The sequence below is a fragment of the Esox lucius genome, chromosome 17 (assembly GCF_011004845.1).
Source record: "Esox lucius isolate fEsoLuc1 chromosome 17, fEsoLuc1.pri, whole genome shotgun sequence".
NCBI lineage: Eukaryota > Metazoa > Chordata > Actinopteri > Esociformes > Esocidae > Esox > Esox lucius.
The window spans coordinates 42,425,631-42,444,562 of NC_047585.1; the positions used below are offsets into that span (position 1 = coordinate 42,425,631).

Consider the following 18,932-nt stretch of genomic DNA (forward strand, 5'->3'; position numbering starts at 1 on the left):
AAGCAACAATATACATAAAACTGTACACAAGTAGCAGTTGAAAAAAAACAGTACTGTAAAACATTACTAGATATGGCAGTAATATACATAACAGTGTAAACTTGCAGCAATTGGTAGTTATTGAATATTATAGATACATGAGTGCAATAAGCTTATGAATGGTGGAACAGAACACTACAGCTATGTAGTGAGAATTTAAGAAGAAAAATGTACACACATCAAAAATATAGCAAGAGGATAAAGCAAAAATATGCACAACACTGTACATAGCAGCAGCTGGCCGCTTCATTAAATAGTACATTATTTGACAGCTGAAAGCGCATTCTATAGGGTTTATAAATATGCTATATAAATAAACTTGGGTTTAGATGTAGCTACAGTATATTGGGTTTTGAATCCACATACAAAACATTCTCTATTATGCCATTGAGATCCTCACCTGCCAGCTTCGAAGGTGAACCAGGTTTGACTCCGACCGTAACGGCGCAAAGCCTTCAGGGGCCATGATGTGATTTTCCGACAAGGATTCCGGGAGTCCCACAGCCAGAGCGCATCACATGAGAACTGAAGGATACATTCTCTGTAGAACTCCATAGAAGTTGATGGCTTTAGAAATACGTGAAACTGCTCTGGAAAAAACAGAAGTGAATGCAATGAGATTAATTGAAGTGAAATGCATTTTTGTATATATAGATCCAAATATTTTATAGATCCAAAATATTGATATGCCCATACACCATATTAGAGCCCATACACCCCATGGTGGCGCTGTAGCGCTTAGTCAAATGTTGAAGGTTTGAGCATGCATATCTCATGACCGATATGTCTAGAGTCATGCAGCCAAGTTCCATACATGCCCCTTCTCATGCTGACCAAAAAAGTCTCTGGGGTCTTTCAAATTCGCCCCTTGGATTTTCCTCCATTTTGAATTTGGTGAAAACACGTTAACGACATCTCCTCCGAGACCACTGAACGGATTTGCATGCCGTTTGGTGTAAATGACCTTTGAACCATTATCTTTAAAAGTTATGTAAGGAAAGTTGATATCTCAAATAGTACGGCCGAAATCAGCTAATCAAATTGAGCTGGGCGGGTCTATGACCTTGGACGTCCATTAATCCCAAATGGAATATCAAACAGCTATGAAACGAAACATACTAGTACATGTGTCTCTCAAGAATGGACAGAAAGTCTCATACAGAAATACCTCTTGGGGGCGCTATAAACATCACTGATGTTTCTCACGATTTTGCTGTTAATAAAAACACACTTAAACAACATTTCTTGCGAAACAGCTGAATGGATTTGGATGACAATTGGTGTAAAGGACGACTGGACCATTGTCTTTAAAAGTTATATTATTGTAAATGTTTCTGGTGGATCTTCAAAATATGCATCTGTGTGTGCTATTTTGGTTATTATAGATCACAACCCAATGAGACTATTCAGTCTGTCAGCTGGCCCTGTGGTGTAGTGGGAACATCCTGGTCCTTCAATATCGTGCCTTAGTTCGATTCCCTTCTCAGACGTTCCAAATTCTGTATCTCATAAATGCTTTTCCACTAGGTGCTTTTCAGCCTTCACACAACAATACATATGTGAAATACCATGATTTTCATTTATTTGCGAGAATAATTGTATTACGTGACACTTTTATGCTGTTATTGTTTTCCAAAGAAATGAACCAGCCATGGAGTGATTGGAGTCAGTGATTTTGTTATATGTAGGATGTATAGCTATTAGCTATATAGTCTTTGTGCAAGACTACTCTTTAGTTCCGTTAATAAATGTTATTTTGTCCATGTTATTTCAACAAAAATGTAATGGCTGAGGTAGAAGTTGCATTCTGCTGTTTAAATAGTGTAATGATTAAAGACAGTCTGCCACATAGCAAAAAATCAGGGATTGAAACCTGCCAGCCACAACAATATTCATCCCTCCTAATCGCCTGAACTAGGATTGCCTGATTCCTTTTCTGGTTTCAAGGTCTTTTGTTTTGTTTTGATTTCCTCTCCTTCGATTGGACATCCTGACTACTAGCGCAATTGAGCATTTTTAAATTGCAACACGTTTCTCTAGTGAGAGCAAGCAGTGAGATGCTTCCTATGCCCCGCTTGGCCCCCTGAAACGCTGCTCACAGCTTTAATTGTTAATTATTTCTAGTTAGTTAGATTGCTAAAGTTAGTTCTAGTTGACTCAGTTCTGTTAAATTCAAATCTTTGAGTTTGAGTGACTCACCTGAATCACATGCAAAATCCTTTTGTGAGTCATCCTTGGAAGTCAGAATGATCGTGTTTTTCTTCTTCTCCTGCAGGGGTCTGCTAACAGTTCTTAATTCTGTGAGTCCTTTCTCCTGAAAAGATGTAGGACATGTAAACCAATGAAAGAAGGTAAATGTCCAGTCACTGTTTGCTGCTTCCAAACACGATCTTCAGTAATAAAGGTTTTGTTATTTAACTACAACGGCACCTTCAACCTACACATTCTTTATCAGGTTGCTGGTATTATTACATATTTATTACATTATTACATTCACAATAAAATTGTGAATTTCTATGTATTTATCTGAACAAATAAAATAAATGTGTACAGATGTTGTATAGTTTTCAGCAAATAACAAATTCCGCTTTGGCACCGCTAAAATAGTGGAGTGCTTACTTTGTGCTTACATTGACAGTTAGCTGCTTGTTCCTTTGAGAACTGTTCCAGTCGCCTGGGTCCTTTAGTAGAGGCTGTTCTGAGAATGAGCCAGAACCTCCGATAGATCTGCAGAACACAAAGAATGACTGAGAAAAGAATGCCCCTCATAATGTTTCGCTCTGAATTTCCTCTTCTTGATCTTAGAAAAAAAGTAAATATTGGGTCCCTATTAAATGGTAGGCTAGAGAACACTCAGTGCCCCCTGTTGAAATGATTGTCCTTTGAAGAAAATACATATTTACACTACACACATTTATACATGACAGCTTCTTTATCCATCCACTCTGTTGACACGTTCTTCCACTCTGACCTCAGGGGTTGCAGACAACTTTGAAATTGGACAAAGACATAGGTTGGTTCAAAGCAAGCACTTACCCATAAATGCTTGCTGTGAAAATAAACATATCCCTGTTTGACAATGTCGTTAAAACACAAATCAATTTCTTGAACCCTCATCAGTCCTGCTCAAGAGAAAGTGCGTCTTCTCACCCTGACTGATTTGTCAATGTAAAGAAGTGTATTGTTGGAGTATCATTATAGCCTAACATTCCAGGGAATATTTTGCTACATACAGTATCTAATGCTGTTATGTAGATATTATGGGCGAGGCGTAAGGGTGTTAGACAGACGAGAGAGAAAGAGAGGAGGAATAGAAGAGAGAGAGGAGGAGAAGGAGAGAGGTGTGTGGAGACAGTAAGTGTGAAATATACTGTATTTTCTAGAGGGGGATTTAGTCCAAAGAACACACAGGACAAGAGTAGAAAAGCCTGTCAACCATGAGACATAAATAGGTTAAATATTATTTTAGGTAAAATTTCTAATTGATTAAATATATATTTTTGCTATCAATCTACTCATGATACCCCATAAAAAATTAAAATAGAAAGTTTTGGCCAATGCCAATTCATTAAAAATGTAAAACTGAAATATCTGTACACAGTTATTCAGTCCTTTTGCCTTGACCCTCCAATATGAGTTAATATTCATCTTGTGTCCTTTGAACGTCCTTGAAATGGCTGTGGTACTGGATTGGAGTCCACCTGTGGAAAATGACATTGATTGGACATGATTTAGAAAGACAAATACTCTTCCTGGAGCTGGCTGTTTGGACTAACTAAATAACCGGGCAATAAGGATCTATGTCAAGGAGGTGATGAACCCAACGACCGCTCTAACAGAGCTTCAGAGATGGGAGACCCAGCCAGAATGAAATGCTAGGACAAGCTAACACAAGCCAAGAACGCAGGAGTGGCTTTTGGACAAGTCTGTGAATGTCCTTGAGTGGCCCAGCCAAAGCCTGGTCTTGAACCCTGTTGAACATCTGTGGGGAGACCCGAAGATCACTGTTCACGATGTTCCCTATCCACACATTTAGAGGACCTACAAGGAAAGATGGGAAACTGCCCAAATCCAGATGTGAAAAACTAGCAGAGGCATACCCAAGAAGACAAGCTGTGATCCATGCAAGAGGCATTTCATTTTTATTCTAATAAATGTGCACAAATGTCAAGGAACGTGTTTTCGCTTGGTCATTGTTGGGTACTGCATGTAGGCTGATGGCAAAATTGGTAATCTATTATGAATTTATGTAAATGTCCCCCATTAAGCTGTCAGGGGTTGTCTTAGATGCACCATTTCCAACCTATAGTATGGTTTACTCTAATCTTTACAGCCTTTACCAAAGCTGAGCTAAACTTGAATTACACTATGATGTAATTGGTTATTGGTTGTTTTTAACACACAGCATCATCCATGCCATTTCTTTCAGACCACATGTCACTTGACCGCTCCAATGAAATGAGAAAATACACCGCACAAATTCCTTGACACATGTTTTTGCGTAGAAGAAACACTGCCAAGTGAGGTGTTACTTACAGTTCTTCTAAAAACAGCCTCAGGCTCTGTGCCTGAGGGTATGTTCATAAAAGTCGTATTTAGCAGGCGGGGTCATCAATGGCTCACACTAATTCAGGTCGTGAGGCTTCTTGTCCTCGGTCCCGCTAACATTAGCCAACCGAGAGAACCATCCCGTCACACGCCAATGGCACTCGTGGTCAGGTGATGGGGAGTGCACAGTCGGTGTCATGTGCACTTAAAATACCTGCTTTTCAGTCTTTACACTGGAACACTTTATTCGTGGTATAGTGTCCAGGTTGAAGGACATTGCCATCTACAGTGATGTTTTTAAAGTGTTTTTGGACTTCAAGCTATAGACTAATGCTAGTTAAAATTGACTTGCAACTACCAAAAGGTTTTTTTTTTTTTGCTGGAAACAGATATGGACAAATGGTACCAATAACTTAATCTGAATCTTGAGAAGTAGATGAAGGCCATTATTGCCAAAATCCCCAAGTAACCTTTCAGTCATCCAGTATTCACATGGAGGGGCTCCTTTTCTTACTACTTTCATCCTGGACAGTAGTGACAATGTTATGGACACTTCTGACATGGATTAGCCTACATTCATTAATATAGCAACAGGGTTAGGACATAATGTTATAACAGTGTGATGACAATCATATGTATGACAAATCTATGGCTGTTGTTGTTATGACATTGTTTTGCCATTTTTTATTATTTTTCGTGACTTTTTAATCACACTCACTTTTCTTTCCAAAGAATAATCTTATAAGTATACATTTTATTTTATTTTACAAGATTTAACTAAAATACATAAATAAGCCAAACTAAACATAAAATATACAGTGCCTTGGGCAAGTACAGAATTCAGCCCCGTTCACTTTCCCCACATTTTTTGTGGATTTAATTAATACATTAGTACATTTTAAAAATCCAATCAATCCACACAATATACCCTATTACAAAAAAATTCAAAATATAATTTTGCTAATTTGCGCCTTTGAAAGTTAATTAAGCAATATATATTTTTATACCTACAAGTTTAAAATAGAAATGTAACTTCCAAACAAATCAACTGTATACTACGAACAGTGTAAAAACTGTTGTCTGTATTAGTTTAATCAAAATCAAAAGGATCATAAGGACTGAGTTCAGACAGTACTGAGAGTGGAGGAAGTGATGTAGTTGCATGGAACCAGTCAGACCGCGACAGCCTTCAACAACAGCTGATAACCAGGGGAATGAATTACAGGGTCCAGGCTACTACACAATTATAGATTAGATGAAATAAGTTAAAACCCTAGTATTGTATGTTGACATTCATTGTTTACCACAAATACAGAATCTTCTAATTTGTAATATAGTCTAGTATGATTAATATATTCAGGCAACATTTGTGTAAGCATGGGCTGGTTTCTAAGTAATAGCCTACATCCGTTATTGTACCTGACTCTAAATGACAATTCAATGTTGATTGGGACATTTACATTTCACACTGCCCCATGATTCTGACAGGACTGTAAATGTTATAGGGCTCGGGTTGAAATAGTTTGTCACATCATTTGAATACTGCATATTGTTTGCTCATGCCTGTCCCAGAGTACCCTATGGGCAGGATTTACACTTTTGGGACAGTTCCGCTGGTTTCACTGTTGCGCAGGCAAGTTCCATAACAACTACATCACCTTCAACGCTGTTAGTTCTTATTATACGTGACCTTGTCCTCGCAGAGCAACCAAACACATTTGTTTTGAGTTCAGCTCCACACGCATTTGGGGTGAATGACACTTGGCCTTGGTCCAAATCAAAGACCGAGTTGAGAAACCGAGGGTAAAGTAACTCCAGCCCATGTGATATAACACTTGGCAATGTTGTTGTGTGTTGTCCTTCGTGTCTTAGGGTTCAGAACTTGTGAAACAGCCGAACATGAGGGTAATATTGAATCTGTGTCAGTCAGATGACGGACAGTCTCCACTGGTTAAACATCGTACTATAAAGGCCTTGTCTCAGGTAAACACCTCAACACCCCTTTAAAAGGGATTATACTGTTTTTTCCCCTTCAATAAGGTGGTCTGATCCATCTGAAACACCTTACTGCTGTTATACACTGGTTTCCAGTAGAATTACAACAGTAGAATTACAACAGTAGAATTACAACAGTAGAATTACAACAGTATTCCCATGCAATATGGATTGATATAGCAGATTTCTTCAGCCAATCAACATGCACGACTCAAACCACCCAGGGTATAATGATAGGTTTACTAATGTATTCCGTGGCGTTTTTGTCCTGCTGTAGATAAAAGCCGCTAAGTTAAAATAATTCCTGCTTCAAACACGGCTGGTCTTCCTGGTTGGTTAAATCCAACACAGGGTGAGCTTGTTGAAACGAATTAACAACGTGCAGCAAGCTCGCTTTACAGTGTAGATTAAAATGCTCCAGATGATCCGCAAAGCAGAGGACAGTTATCTTAACCTAGCGTGAGCTAGCTGGATAGTGGCGGGAGATTTTCTATTAGACCCATGTAATTCTTCTTAACTCTGCCTTTGGCATTATATATGTTTCTGTGGACACATCATAGTTGTTCATGAAGCCCTGAGGCACAATTAATCACGAATAGCAGACGAACAAATTAAATGAAATAGTCTCTAAGAGAAATGAACCACGGCACTCAGGTCTATAAGCAGCGTGGCTCGCCACCTTAATATCACTAACGGTGCTAAAGCCACCCGGAACGAGAGCCTGGCTCATAATTGTGTGTCAAGAGGAGGTTTTGCGTGTCTCAAGCAGAGAATTTAAAACAAATTACAACTGTTGTTATTATTTATGCCAGTGGTTCTCAAACCTTTTACACCACGTACCACAGAAAATATGTCACTGAATATATATCCATTAAAGGGAGCACAGTGTACGACCATGTGGGACACATACCACAGTTTGAGAACCAGTGATTTATGCTATGTTGTCATTTATGTAACAACACAAGCTTGGACAAAAACGACATAGGCCACAATATTCATTTGTAAGTAGAATCAGCTCTGAAACTCAGACCCGAACGTCAGGAAGATTGTCTTGTTCTGTAGATATGGTACTTTTGGAATGTGTAACTTGCAGTATCTGTCACTTTTATGAATGCTTTTACGCAGATCAAACACTGCACTGCTCAGGTAATGCAGCATACCACTGCCTCATCCTGATGGATTAGGGAGGATTCGATGTACACACTGAAAGGAGAAACTGTACACCTGCGTGTCCAGTGCGTGCCAGTGCGTGTCCAGTGCGTGTCCAGTGCGTGTCCAGTGCGTGTCCAGTGCGTGCCAGTGCGTTTCCAGCGCGTGCTTGGGACTCTTTTCTAATAGAAAGAGATAAATAATATGTTCATAATGTCAGTATGATATTAGAAATTATACAAGTATGTAATTCAGGAATAAATTCAGTTGTCTTGCTATATTTATTGAACTGCCAAACACATTATTTTGCATCTCTCGCTATTTTAGTAGACAAGGCCAAATCTACTTTTTTTGATGTCCACAAAATAGTTCAACCGGGCTGTGTTGTAGGTCCTAAACAGTTCACTGTGTATATTAATGATATCTGAAATTCTGTCAGAATCAGTCATTTAAATGTTTATGCTGATGACTCTGTATTTGGCTGCTCTCTCACATGCACACATTCTGATTTCCAATAATAAAAATGTTTACTTGTTACTCTTAAATTGGTACTAAATGTAAATGGGTGATTTTAAAATAACTAACTTGGACCCTTCTGTCATAAAATGTGTCTCCACCTATAAATACCTTGCAGTCTGGTCTTTTAAACACACATTACTGAGTTGGTTAAGAAGTTGAATATTAAAATTGTTTTCCTTCATAAAAACAAATCTAATCTGTCTTCTCAGAATAATACCTGTGTTTCATTATGGTCATGTGCTTTATATACACGCTTAAGTGTTGGTGCTGAGACCTCTACATTGCATTTTATTACTGGTGCAAACGTTCACACACATTGTCTCTTATACACCTCAGTAGGCTGTGAATTCCAAGAAGCTCCTGACATTGGTTAATGTTTATAGGTAAGGCTGTCTTCACCTCAAAAATTCATAAAAAGCTGTTATCAGACGCCCTCACGAGACTAATACTAAAGATACAGAGGGCTAACTCTAGGTTGGGTAAAACTGCTTTAAACTACCATGTCCCAAACTCATGGAATGCCTTGCAGAGGAACTTTAAGTTAAAAGGATTGGTATAAAGCAGTTGAAATGTTTGATGCATCATCTTTTTACTGTTAACTTTGATTGCTTTTCATGTCTAAGTGTTTTCTGTGTTTTTCCTTTTCAATTTACATGTACAGTATATATACTGCATATATTATCTTGCTCTATCTTTTTATATTGCTGTCATACACGGCTCAGCTGTTAAATGTACTTTCCTCTCACCTTAATCTGACTCTGTTTCAATAAAGGTTAAATATATTTATTTTAAATAGCTGTCGATTTGGCAGTGGTGTACTTCAATACAGATGTCAAATCCCAAAATACTCTTAACTGTCTCTTCGGGACATGTTTTGAACAGTAGATGGCAGGAAAACACTGACTCCATTTTATATATTAATACCCAGCTCTACATTTTAAATCATTTCAATTGAAAGCACACTGATGCAACACTTGCAGCTTTGTGCAGTGGTCTTTTTTTCTAGTAATTCTCAATTTGTAAAGAAGAAAGAAGGTTGATGTAATTGAATATTGTGCAGTATATGACGCAATAGATATTGTATATTCTGTCACTTCCTGTTGTCTACCATTAGGAACACAACACCAAGTAAAATATAGGTTTGAAAGTTCTAGTTGAGTAAATCTGATTCTGATTTGGGTCTGGGCGATTTCAACAATAACAGTATCTATAACAATATATATTGCAATAACTTTGTGTTAAAAAAGCCAGAGTACAGTTGTGCCTTATTCTAATGCAGTTAAGACATTCTGCTAACTGAATTAGTGTAATTAACATTAAGAAGTACCTTGACAGCGATATATATTGCTATCAAGGTAATTGGGTCCACTTATCGCAATACTGATTTTTGTTGATATCATCCTGCCCTATTCTGATATATAGTAATCTAAAATATACTATACTAAAGTGCTACTTGTAAAAATGTATAGGCAATATTTAATAAAATATAAATGAAATAAATGAACTCTACTGTCATTCCACGTAGATATTACATTTTTGCACTTTTGCCATTATAAAAGATGCATTACCATGAGGTTCCAAGTCAACAATCTAATTTAACAGAATTTATTTATTTAAAAGATGTATCACAGAATAAACCTGGATTGTGAATGTCAACTCAATGGCCCTAAATTGTTATTTCTAGTTTGCCATCTCAGTTTCCCATAATATTTAAAAAAAAAATTCAGTGCCCTGGGACGTTGGGATCACTCTTAAATCCAACTACCAGAGACCCTCCTGCATCCACCTGGCATCGACTGCAGAGGATTTATTCTGTACTTTCCACACCCTGCTAAATTCCTGAAGCAGAAATTAGCATATTTACAACTTTTCAACAGGTTTTGGGTCAAGCATTTAAAGTGGGTTATCTTTCTGAAATCTACAGGATAATATGATCATTTTTAATTGACCTCTCTATCAACTTTTTACTTCTGATAATGATGGAGATCAATGTGGCACATCACTGAATTGATGTGTACACTGATGTTAAACCTTTGTGGTATGTAGGGTTGTGAGACAAGCTTTACTAGGCTGCATAGATAGTTAAATTAGTTACTATTAACGCACATCAGATTGAACAGCAGCCCTGAGCTGAACTGAGCAATTACCATCATGTGCGTTCCATGATTTTCAATTTCATGCAAATAGCAATGACTATGATGTGCTGGGACCATGATATGCTGACAGGCAAATCATTAGATCCTTAGTTTGTGGCCATAAAATATAGTTCATATTAATCTTAAGCTTATCTACTTTACTAACATTGACATTTTTCATATAAGTACAGTGATTGTGGATAAAATATGTTTATTTTTGTATGAATACATTCTCAATAAAACAACATTACACATATCATGTTGACAGTATAGTTTCAATTTAAACACAACGAAAGAAACATATATAATTTTCTATACAAGGGCACATCTCATATATATATATATAAAAGCCATCACTTCAGTAGTATTTTTCCTGACAGCATTTGTTTTAGATTAGTTGGCAGTAAAGTGTAGCTGCCTGTTGTTGCGACATCCCAAGTGGAATATTGGTCAACAGATAATTCTCACAGTTAATAGCTTAAATAAAAACATTCATATTCGTTTAAAGGTACATTGGTCAAGACTACATAAATATATATATATATATATATATATATATATGTATATATATATATATATACCTGATATATTTGTATCTTATTTACAAAGCAGCAGTGTAGGTCACTCTCTGGACTTTCACGTCCAGAATAATTCACTTTCCGTTCTGAGGTCCGAATGATGGAGCCTGTTTAGGAAAAAAGAAAATGAAATCAAATGTTACATTTTACACTTGGAATTAGAATATACCTCTATATAGTGTCCCGAAGGCATTTCATTGATGTTCTATTTATTTGAGAAAACTTTTGATTTAATGTTTGTTCAATGTATAAATGATCGTTAGGTGTACTGAAGAGTGAATTGTATTCTAACCTTATCGTCTGATAAAAGCCACAGGGAGTTCGCGATTGGGAACTAAAGTCCCGGAATGGACAGCATCCACAGGTTTATTATCTGTGGCCACAATTTCATAATCTCTGACCACCTGATAAAATAAAAGTACAAATGGGCAATAAATAGATTATGACGGTCAGGTACATATACAATAATAGTTAGTAGTAATTTTTTAATTTTTTTACGTTTGAAAAGCACATAATAAAACAAAGGCTTCTATGAAAGACATAGTGTTACATTCAATTACACCCGATGCAGAATGCGGGAGCAATGTACTGTGAAAGCCCACAGTACTATGTACGCTGAAACACGACAATGTCGACCACTTGGCGGGCACTTTAAGGGCATGTCAGGTTTGTCCTTACCCAGCAGAGTGCCAACCGCAGCTGTAGTTCGGCCAGACGCCGCCCAATGCACATCCTCTTGCCTATGCCGAACGGAACATGGGCAAAGGGGTTGATGTCGCTGCACTCTTTTAGCCAGCGCTCTGGCTTGAACCGGCTGCTCTCCTCAAAGTACTCCTCGTTGGCACCCAAAGCGTGGCTATTGATCATCAACACAGTCTGCAAAAAAAATATAATCTTCATTACTCATCCGTCAAATGTACACAATCCAAGACTGCAATCGCACAAACACAAGCTCATAAATGAGGGAACGTTTGTAGTAATCCACTTACGCCCTTGGGAATGGAGTAACCCCCCAACACAGTGTCTTTGTCCAAGGTTCGACTCGTGAAAGGAACTGACGGTGATAACCTGAAGGAATTTCAAAACAGCTCTTGGGAATATGGTCTTAAAGGAGGAGGATACATGCAAGTATAAGCTCTTTAGGATCAGTTGAACACACTAAAACCATTTCAAAGGGCAAGTTGAAAGGAAATAAAGCTAATCCCCCCCCCCCACGCCCCACACTGCCGTCAAATGTCGTGAACATTCGCTGCGCGGGTACTCGATGTTAACCTCTCAAAATACTTGTGACTGTTTCAAAATGATTGTGACCTCATCACGGGATTGGGAGTTGTAGCATGACCCGGCACTGTTATTGTTCTAAGCCGTAGCAAATGGTCCTCCTTGTGTCCCTAGCTAGTTACCTCAGCGTAAACCACTTGGGTTTCAAAGTATTTATGCACAACCTACAGTTGTTTTCAGAATAAACCAGGGACTGGGTGGTTCAACATTGCACAACCACTGTTGCCAAAAAAGTAAGTGTGCCCTGTCCACACCTGTGACTCTTTTGGCTGTTACAGAGTAGAACCCGTGGGGTACCAACGGTCATTAGCCCAGATAAGCTGCTTTGGACTTGGTCTGATTGACACAGAGAACAGCACTGCTGTTTGGTTTTGTGTCATGTTCCAGTGGAATGTGTCACTGTTTTTCACTGTACCTCATGGATTCCTTGAGACAAGCTTTGAGGTAGGGCATTCTCTGGAGGTGCTCGGCGCTGGGAGTCTGATTGGCAGGGAGGACCTCTCTGATTTCCTGAAGCAGCTTCTCCTGAGCGCAGGGGTTACGGGATAGGTTGAAAATAGCCCACAGCATACTGTTAGAAGTCTACAAAACAAAAAACGGAGAGAGAAAGAGGGAGAGAGAGAGAGAGAGGGACATTGTGGACTATCAGAGTCTTTCAGAGAGATCCAATAAACTTCATTCCACTGAGGGGTCTTACAGTAAGTGAAGCTGAGGAATGCCTGAGTTTCCTTAAGGGCTGTTTCAGTGTCATATGCACTGCCACCCAGTTATGAGTAGTCTATTTACACAACAACTACACCATTACAACTACAAATGCTATTACTACTACAGCTACTACTACTAAAACTGCTACTACTACCACTACTACTGCTGCTAACACCATTAACTACTACTTCTACTGCTACTACTGGTATTTCTACTACTATTAATACTACTACTATAACTGGTACTGCTAATAATACTACTACTACTGCTGCTAACACAATTGCTACTGCTATTACTACTACTACTAAAACTACTACTAATACCATAACTGCTACAACTACTAATACTGCTACAACTAAAGAATTCTAAAATTCTAATCAATAGCCTTTTAAATTATATTAAACTTTTTATATCTGACTATTTACTTTGTATGTGTATTGTGTTGTATCTGTGTATGAAATACGCAATAAAAAATTTACTTTGATTGATTAACACAGCTGCTATTAAAAACATCTGTCCCATCCCCATTTTACTGAATAAGATTCGACCACAGGTTTAAAAGTTATGTTAGCCTGTTACAGTATATCCTGGGCATGTAGCAAGTCTTTAGGCCTCAGGAGTCCTACTTCTGAGCTGTGTTGCTAAATCATTAGCGGATATTTGTTCCATTTGTGAAGTGATCCTTACTGTCTCCACTCCGCCAACCTGGAGCTCAGTAATCGCTGCATACAGTTCCTTCTTGGACAGGTTGCTGTGGCGGTAAATGTCACAGAGGAAGTCCTCGCTAGGCTCTGTTGCCCCGGCATGTCGCTTTATCTTCTTGTCTATGTAGATTTTGGCTGGGGACAACAGGAGTCAGATTTATTAACTGATTGCTATAAAAAAAAAACTTTTGGTGAAAGTGACTTTGCATGTGCCCTCGTCCATTTTGAAAAACACTCAAATGGTAAGCATAATTGAACAAAATATGGATTTCAGTTCAGCAGTGCTTTAATCAAGTACTAAACAATGATAATTGCTAAGATCTACAAACAAGTAATCTATGGTAAACAACTCATAAAATGACATCACTCACTTCCATTTCCTATCTTTTAAAAGCCCTCAACCACCGTTTATCTCCTGAACTTTGCCACAAGAGCAACATACACTGTTTATACAGGGGAAAGTGTGTGTGTGTGTGTGTGCATAAGAGAGTGGGGACAGGTGCTTGCAATCCACAGGCAAGCAAGCAGCACAACAAACAATCTGTAGCAATGCCCTGAGCCAACCCCCCCACCCCCCAAGCATTCCCCCCCCCGGCTCTTTGTCCCTCCTCCCGCTATTACAAATATTTGGCAGCATTCTCTCTCTGAGGTCATAAAGTTTACTACAACTCTGATTGTGTAGTACAAGAGGGGAGAGCCAAGTGCATTGATCAGAGGCGCACGGTTCATTTCTCTCTCTCTCTCTCTCTCTCTCACTCTCTCATATCGGCTGACCGGAATTAGCTCAAAATGGTTTGTGGATCATACGTCATCTGTAGAAAGAGCTGCACTGCATGCGCTGCGGGTAGTGGGGTTCGGGCTGCTAGGGAGCGGTTTAATGTGAACGTGGCAGACACTGAGGTTTTGTAGGGACCGGAAACCTGTGGTTAGGATAGTGTTTACCTGTGTTGAATATACGGTCCCAAGCCGTCGTGTGGTCCTGCCACGTTTTGGTGTTCCATTTTTTGTGGAGTTTCACTGGCGTGACCATCATCACACCAAATGTACTCATCATCTTCACATCACGCAAAGAGAGGGAAAGAGAAAAAAGGAGGAAGAGGATTTAAATATAACAGTCAAATGAAGAGATATACTAAAATGTCTTAGTCCTCTATTAATTAGTACATGCAAATGTAGTACAGGATATCACAAGGCCATAGTTACCATAACTGTTTTTTAAGACCTCACAAATACACGCATGTCTCATGCACGTGGTATTGGTTTGCCCCGGTAAATTCCTGCCTGCCATCGGTTGAGTATGAGATTGAGTAATGCTGCTTGCATCAGTGACTGGTGATTTTAGCACTCGCTCGAGTAAACTCAATGAACTGAGGCCATTTAACAGGCTCCGGGCGAGCGAACGAGGGCGCGCGGAATCTAGCTTTGTCACAATAAGATCACTACGAGGTTATCAGGTCCAGTGTCTTGTGCTGCGTCTACAAAATACCGTAGTCACTGTGCGTATAGTAATTCGATGTGTAAAATCAATGGCCACTTACTGTCTTTATAGAAGTGATAAAGGTCATAGCCTCCTCGTTCACCTTGTCTTTCAGAAGTCCGAATCGTTTGTCGTAGAGAACTAAGCAAATCGCTGAAAGAATAACAGGGAGGATGGGAATGAAGTTGAAATAAATGTAAACAATTAACAACATTAATCAATAAATTAAGCTTTCTTCCGTATGAAATCAATTATTACGTGTATTAATTATTATACACATTATATCACACAATCCAAATACATCATAATTGCACACGACTAACAATTTTGAATTGCAGCTATTATAAATATGTTATTTTGAGCTAAGTCGAATTAATCAATGGACTACTTACTCTCCATTGACCATTTGTTTAATTCGAAGTACAAGTCCTCAATGCGTCCATTGTCAGATACTTCTCCAATTCTACGAACGAAATCGGCCAAAACCTGCAAACAAAAAAAAGCATTATTATAAATTGGTTGTTCAAATCAATCTTGAATTATTTTTTGTATTTTTTTTAAAGAAGTTATCTTACAAACCTGATTTATTTTCCCATCAAGTTTTGCGACTTCGGTGGGTTTCATCAATTTCTGCTGAAATGCGCTTCTCACCCTCTGCCAGTCCTTTCCTTCTCTGAATAACATCATGTGAAATATTAGGCTAATACTATTTTTAAATATATCCTGAGAATATTCATACTAACAGATAGCTGACATCATATCGGACTCGAAGAGCTACTTACAGAAGGAGAAGTCCATATGCTTCGTCTCTTAAGTCCCTGTAAGCCTTCCAGGGTTTGATCTCAAGACGCTGCGGGTAAGCGCTTTCCTTTCTGTAGAGCGACTCCAGCAAGCAAGGTGCGCCAATATGGACCGATTCAAAGGATCCCAGTTTCATTCGGAAAATCTTCCCAAATGTTTTGTGGTAATCAACCTAAAACAATATTCCAGACACAACAGTTTTAGTTGAAACAACAGAATTTTCCTTTTTGTCATAACGACCTTTTTTTAGAATTTCTCTAGAAAATATCATTTTCAGTGGTAGTTATTATTGTTATATTTAGCCTTTTTTATTATTTACCAATGCATCGTGTTGTCTTCGCAGACCTCCTTTGCGCAGTACTTCGATCAAACTGCCAAATATGGGCCAGTTGGTGGGTCCAGGTATTGAATCAAGTGTTTGAGTCTGCGATGGAAGGCTGTGCGGACAAGGTGCCACCACGCCGGCATCCTTAGGATCCAGGACGCACACTGAAGAAGTTGGTTTGAAGTGCTGTAACCCAACCGTCTTCTTTTTTAGTAATTCGACTATCTGTGGTACCTTTTGGATTTGTGCCCTCATTCTCAGGCTGTGATAGGCTGATAAAATAAATAAATACCGAGGCACTTGGCGCTCCACACAAAAGCGTTAGTCGTTGGTAACCTAGACGTTTTCGGGTTTCTAGATTCTTGGAACTGTCACGCCTTCCACAAAATTTATACTCTGAGAGTGTTTATTTGGAACGGACCCATAACCAATCAGTGATCAGTTCTGCATGGTGTGTCCAGAGAGCCCACACCATTCAGGTATGGATCCGCCAAGGAAGTGCCCTTGCCCCCACTTCATAAATAAACATATCGGCCTTAACTAAAGGTGACGCTTGAACCATACTGGAGTCCACGATTGGGAAAAACGAAATTTTGGCAAAGTCAATACTCCTACCACACTTCGGCCATTTGCGCAAATATTTGCTAAATACGCTCAGTTCGTACTATTTGGCAACAATGTGATGTTTTTCCACAAGCAACGAAAGGGACATATTGTAGATGTCGTGCCAGTTACGTATATTAGTTAAATTATGTTTTTGATCGTTTTTTGTGATTACACAACATTAAATCAGTAGTATAGAAATAAAATTTATCTTTTGGAATATTTGTCAATTCATGGTTTTACATGAAGCCTGTTCCAGACACTTATTGATGACCCTTTCATAATCACGCGGACTATCACACTATCAGCAGAGCTGACAGGGGCCAGAAATCGTCTGTGGTAGTTCTATAGTCCTATCACTATAAAACGCTTTAAAACTCACACTAATCTAAAAGGGACCATACCATCTGGCATTTGGCATTATTTTCCACTCTTCCCGTGCTTGTAAATTGATCCCCTAAAGCAGGTTTTAAACGTTTTCAGTAATAACTTGTTATGACTGCTGTGCAATATGAAAATGTGACTAAGTATGTAATGGAAACCTATTGATCCCTATAAACCAACTATTGCATCACAATGTTATTCTGGGTGACTTAGTGATTAGAGCATCTGACCAGCAAACAAATGGATGAATTCCCAAACCAGCACATTTTAAAATTATGCCATTCTGTCCACGATCAAGGCAGTTATCCTTTATTGCTCCTAGGTCATTGCTGAAAATCCCAATGTTCCCCATTATTTTATCTCCAGTCCTGGAGATCAGAAAAACCTTTTGTTTTCATCCTGTCCTTCTGATGAGGAACTTACACACACATGAGAAACCAGGTGAGTGTATTTGACGACCAGATAGAAACCAACAGACATTTTATGGCCCTCTAATAATGGATTTAAATTTACTGACCAAAAATATAACCACAGCATGCAAAGTGTTTGTCCCGTGTTTCTTAGGCTTAAATAATAAGATAGTAGGAATGTTCCATGCACAACAAAAGCTTATCTCTAATTGTGTGTACAAATTTACACACATCCCAGTTGGTGAGCATTTATCTTTTGCAAAGAAATTCCATCCACCTGACAGGTGGCAGAAATTGTTGCGTGTTGCGTATGTATTTTGTAATGTGTATCTGGTTTAAACCATAACAGAGAGTTGGGTGTGTTTGTTTAACCTGGGAGAAAGGTGAGTCCTTTTTCATTATTTCTTCATCTAAACAAATTTGAGTTATTCAGTTACAGTTATTACAGATGTTTGAGGACTTTGCATTACTGCCCTAAGGGCAATAACGTCAGCAATGCTGGGCACGTATTTGGAAGTTCTACATCAGTCATGCCCTCACTTGCGATTGCAGTTAGGTAGAAATTTGTTTAAACAAGTAATTCATTTTTCTGAATTTGATGTTTGGGTTGGTTTGGATGACTAATAACATTAAATATATAAATAGGTAAATGAAAGCAAAAGTCCTTATTTGAAACAACAAGAAAATAGTCAGCCGCCTCTGTTTTGAAAAAAATAAACAGAAGGAATAGCCATGAGTGCAATAGAGAAAATATATACACTTAAAATATATACACTTAAAATATATAAACTACCATTTAAAAGTTTTGGGCAAATTCTTTATCCTTTGAATTATTGATCAAACATACAGTATTATTAATGTTGTTAATGACAATTGTAGCTGATTAACAGAGGCCCATTATCAGCATCCATTAGTCCTATGTTCCAATGGCTAATCCAAGCTTATCATTTTAAAATTAATTAAAAGTTAATTAATTTATTACAATTCATTCATCATTAGAAAACCCTTTTTGCGAATATTTCAGCTATGCTGAAAACTGTTGTGCTGATTTAAAATGCCACGAAAATGGCTTTTAGACTAGTTCAATATCTTCAGCATCAGCAATTGTTGGTTCCATTACCGACTCAAAATGTCCAGGAAACAAACAACTTTCTTCTCAAAGTTATATAGCTTTAGTAAGCCACGCATGCTAAAAATATTAGCTTGGTTATTAATCAATATCGGTAAGGAAGATAAATGTGCCCACCCATGGAAATCAAATGGCCGTCCAACACCTGTG

At 38.4% G+C, this 18,932-nt stretch overlaps 2 protein-coding genes across 2 annotated transcripts; both read right to left on the bottom strand.

Annotated features, from left to right (window-relative positions):
• Positions 1-435: 435 nt before the first annotated feature.
• On the bottom strand, positions 436-3,156 carry LOC105016700 (docking protein 5). The gene is made up of 4 exons (XM_010880715.1): positions 3,076-3,156; positions 2,659-2,766; positions 2,239-2,353; positions 436-629 (listed from the first exon to the last, which is right to left on the bottom strand). Exons 1-4 carry the CDS (start codon positions 3,154-3,156, stop codon positions 436-438), a joined length of 498 nt encoding a protein of 165 aa, XP_010879017.1.
• Positions 3,157-10,579: 7,423 nt separating this feature from the next.
• Positions 10,580-16,626, bottom strand: LOC105016677 (1,25-dihydroxyvitamin D(3) 24-hydroxylase, mitochondrial). Its single transcript, XM_010880682.4, has 12 exons — positions 16,251-16,626; positions 15,913-16,103; positions 15,710-15,803; positions 15,523-15,616; positions 15,192-15,283; positions 14,596-14,707; positions 13,637-13,788; positions 12,660-12,826; positions 11,953-12,031; positions 11,642-11,839; positions 11,256-11,367; positions 10,580-11,070 (listed from the first exon to the last, which is right to left on the bottom strand). The coding sequence occupies exons 1-11, from the start codon at positions 16,509-16,511 to the stop codon at positions 11,257-11,259; spliced, it is 1,551 nt and encodes a 516-aa protein (XP_010878984.1). The 5' UTR covers positions 16,512-16,626; the 3' UTR covers positions 10,580-11,070; position 11,256.
• Positions 16,627-18,932: the final 2,306 nt, after the last annotated feature.

Bases quoted from the DNA above. Each gene is read 5' to 3' on its own strand.
- LOC105016700 (XM_010880715.1), bottom strand. From the start codon at position 3,156: ATGAGGGTTCAAGAAATTGATTTGTGTTTTAACGACATTGTCAAACAG. The intron at 2,354-2,658 runs GTAAGCACTCCA...ACATCTTTTCAG, and splicing joins ACTGTCAATGTAAGCACAAA to GAGAAAGGACTCACAGAATT. The intron at 630-2,238 runs GTGAGTCACTCA...TGTTTTTTCCAG, and splicing joins GGATTTTGCATGTGATTCAG to AGCAGTTTCACGTATTTCTA.
- LOC105016677 (XM_010880682.4), bottom strand. From the start codon at position 16,511: ATGAGGGCACAAATCCAAAAGGTACCACAGATAGTCGAATTACTAAAA. The intron at 16,104-16,250 runs GTAAATAATAAA...ATATTGTTTTAG, and splicing joins GAAGACAACACGATGCATTG to GTTGATTACCACAAAACATT. The intron at 14,708-15,191 runs GTAAGTGGCCAT...CGTGATGTGAAG, and splicing joins TTATCACTTCTATAAAGACA to ATGATGAGTACATTTGGTGT.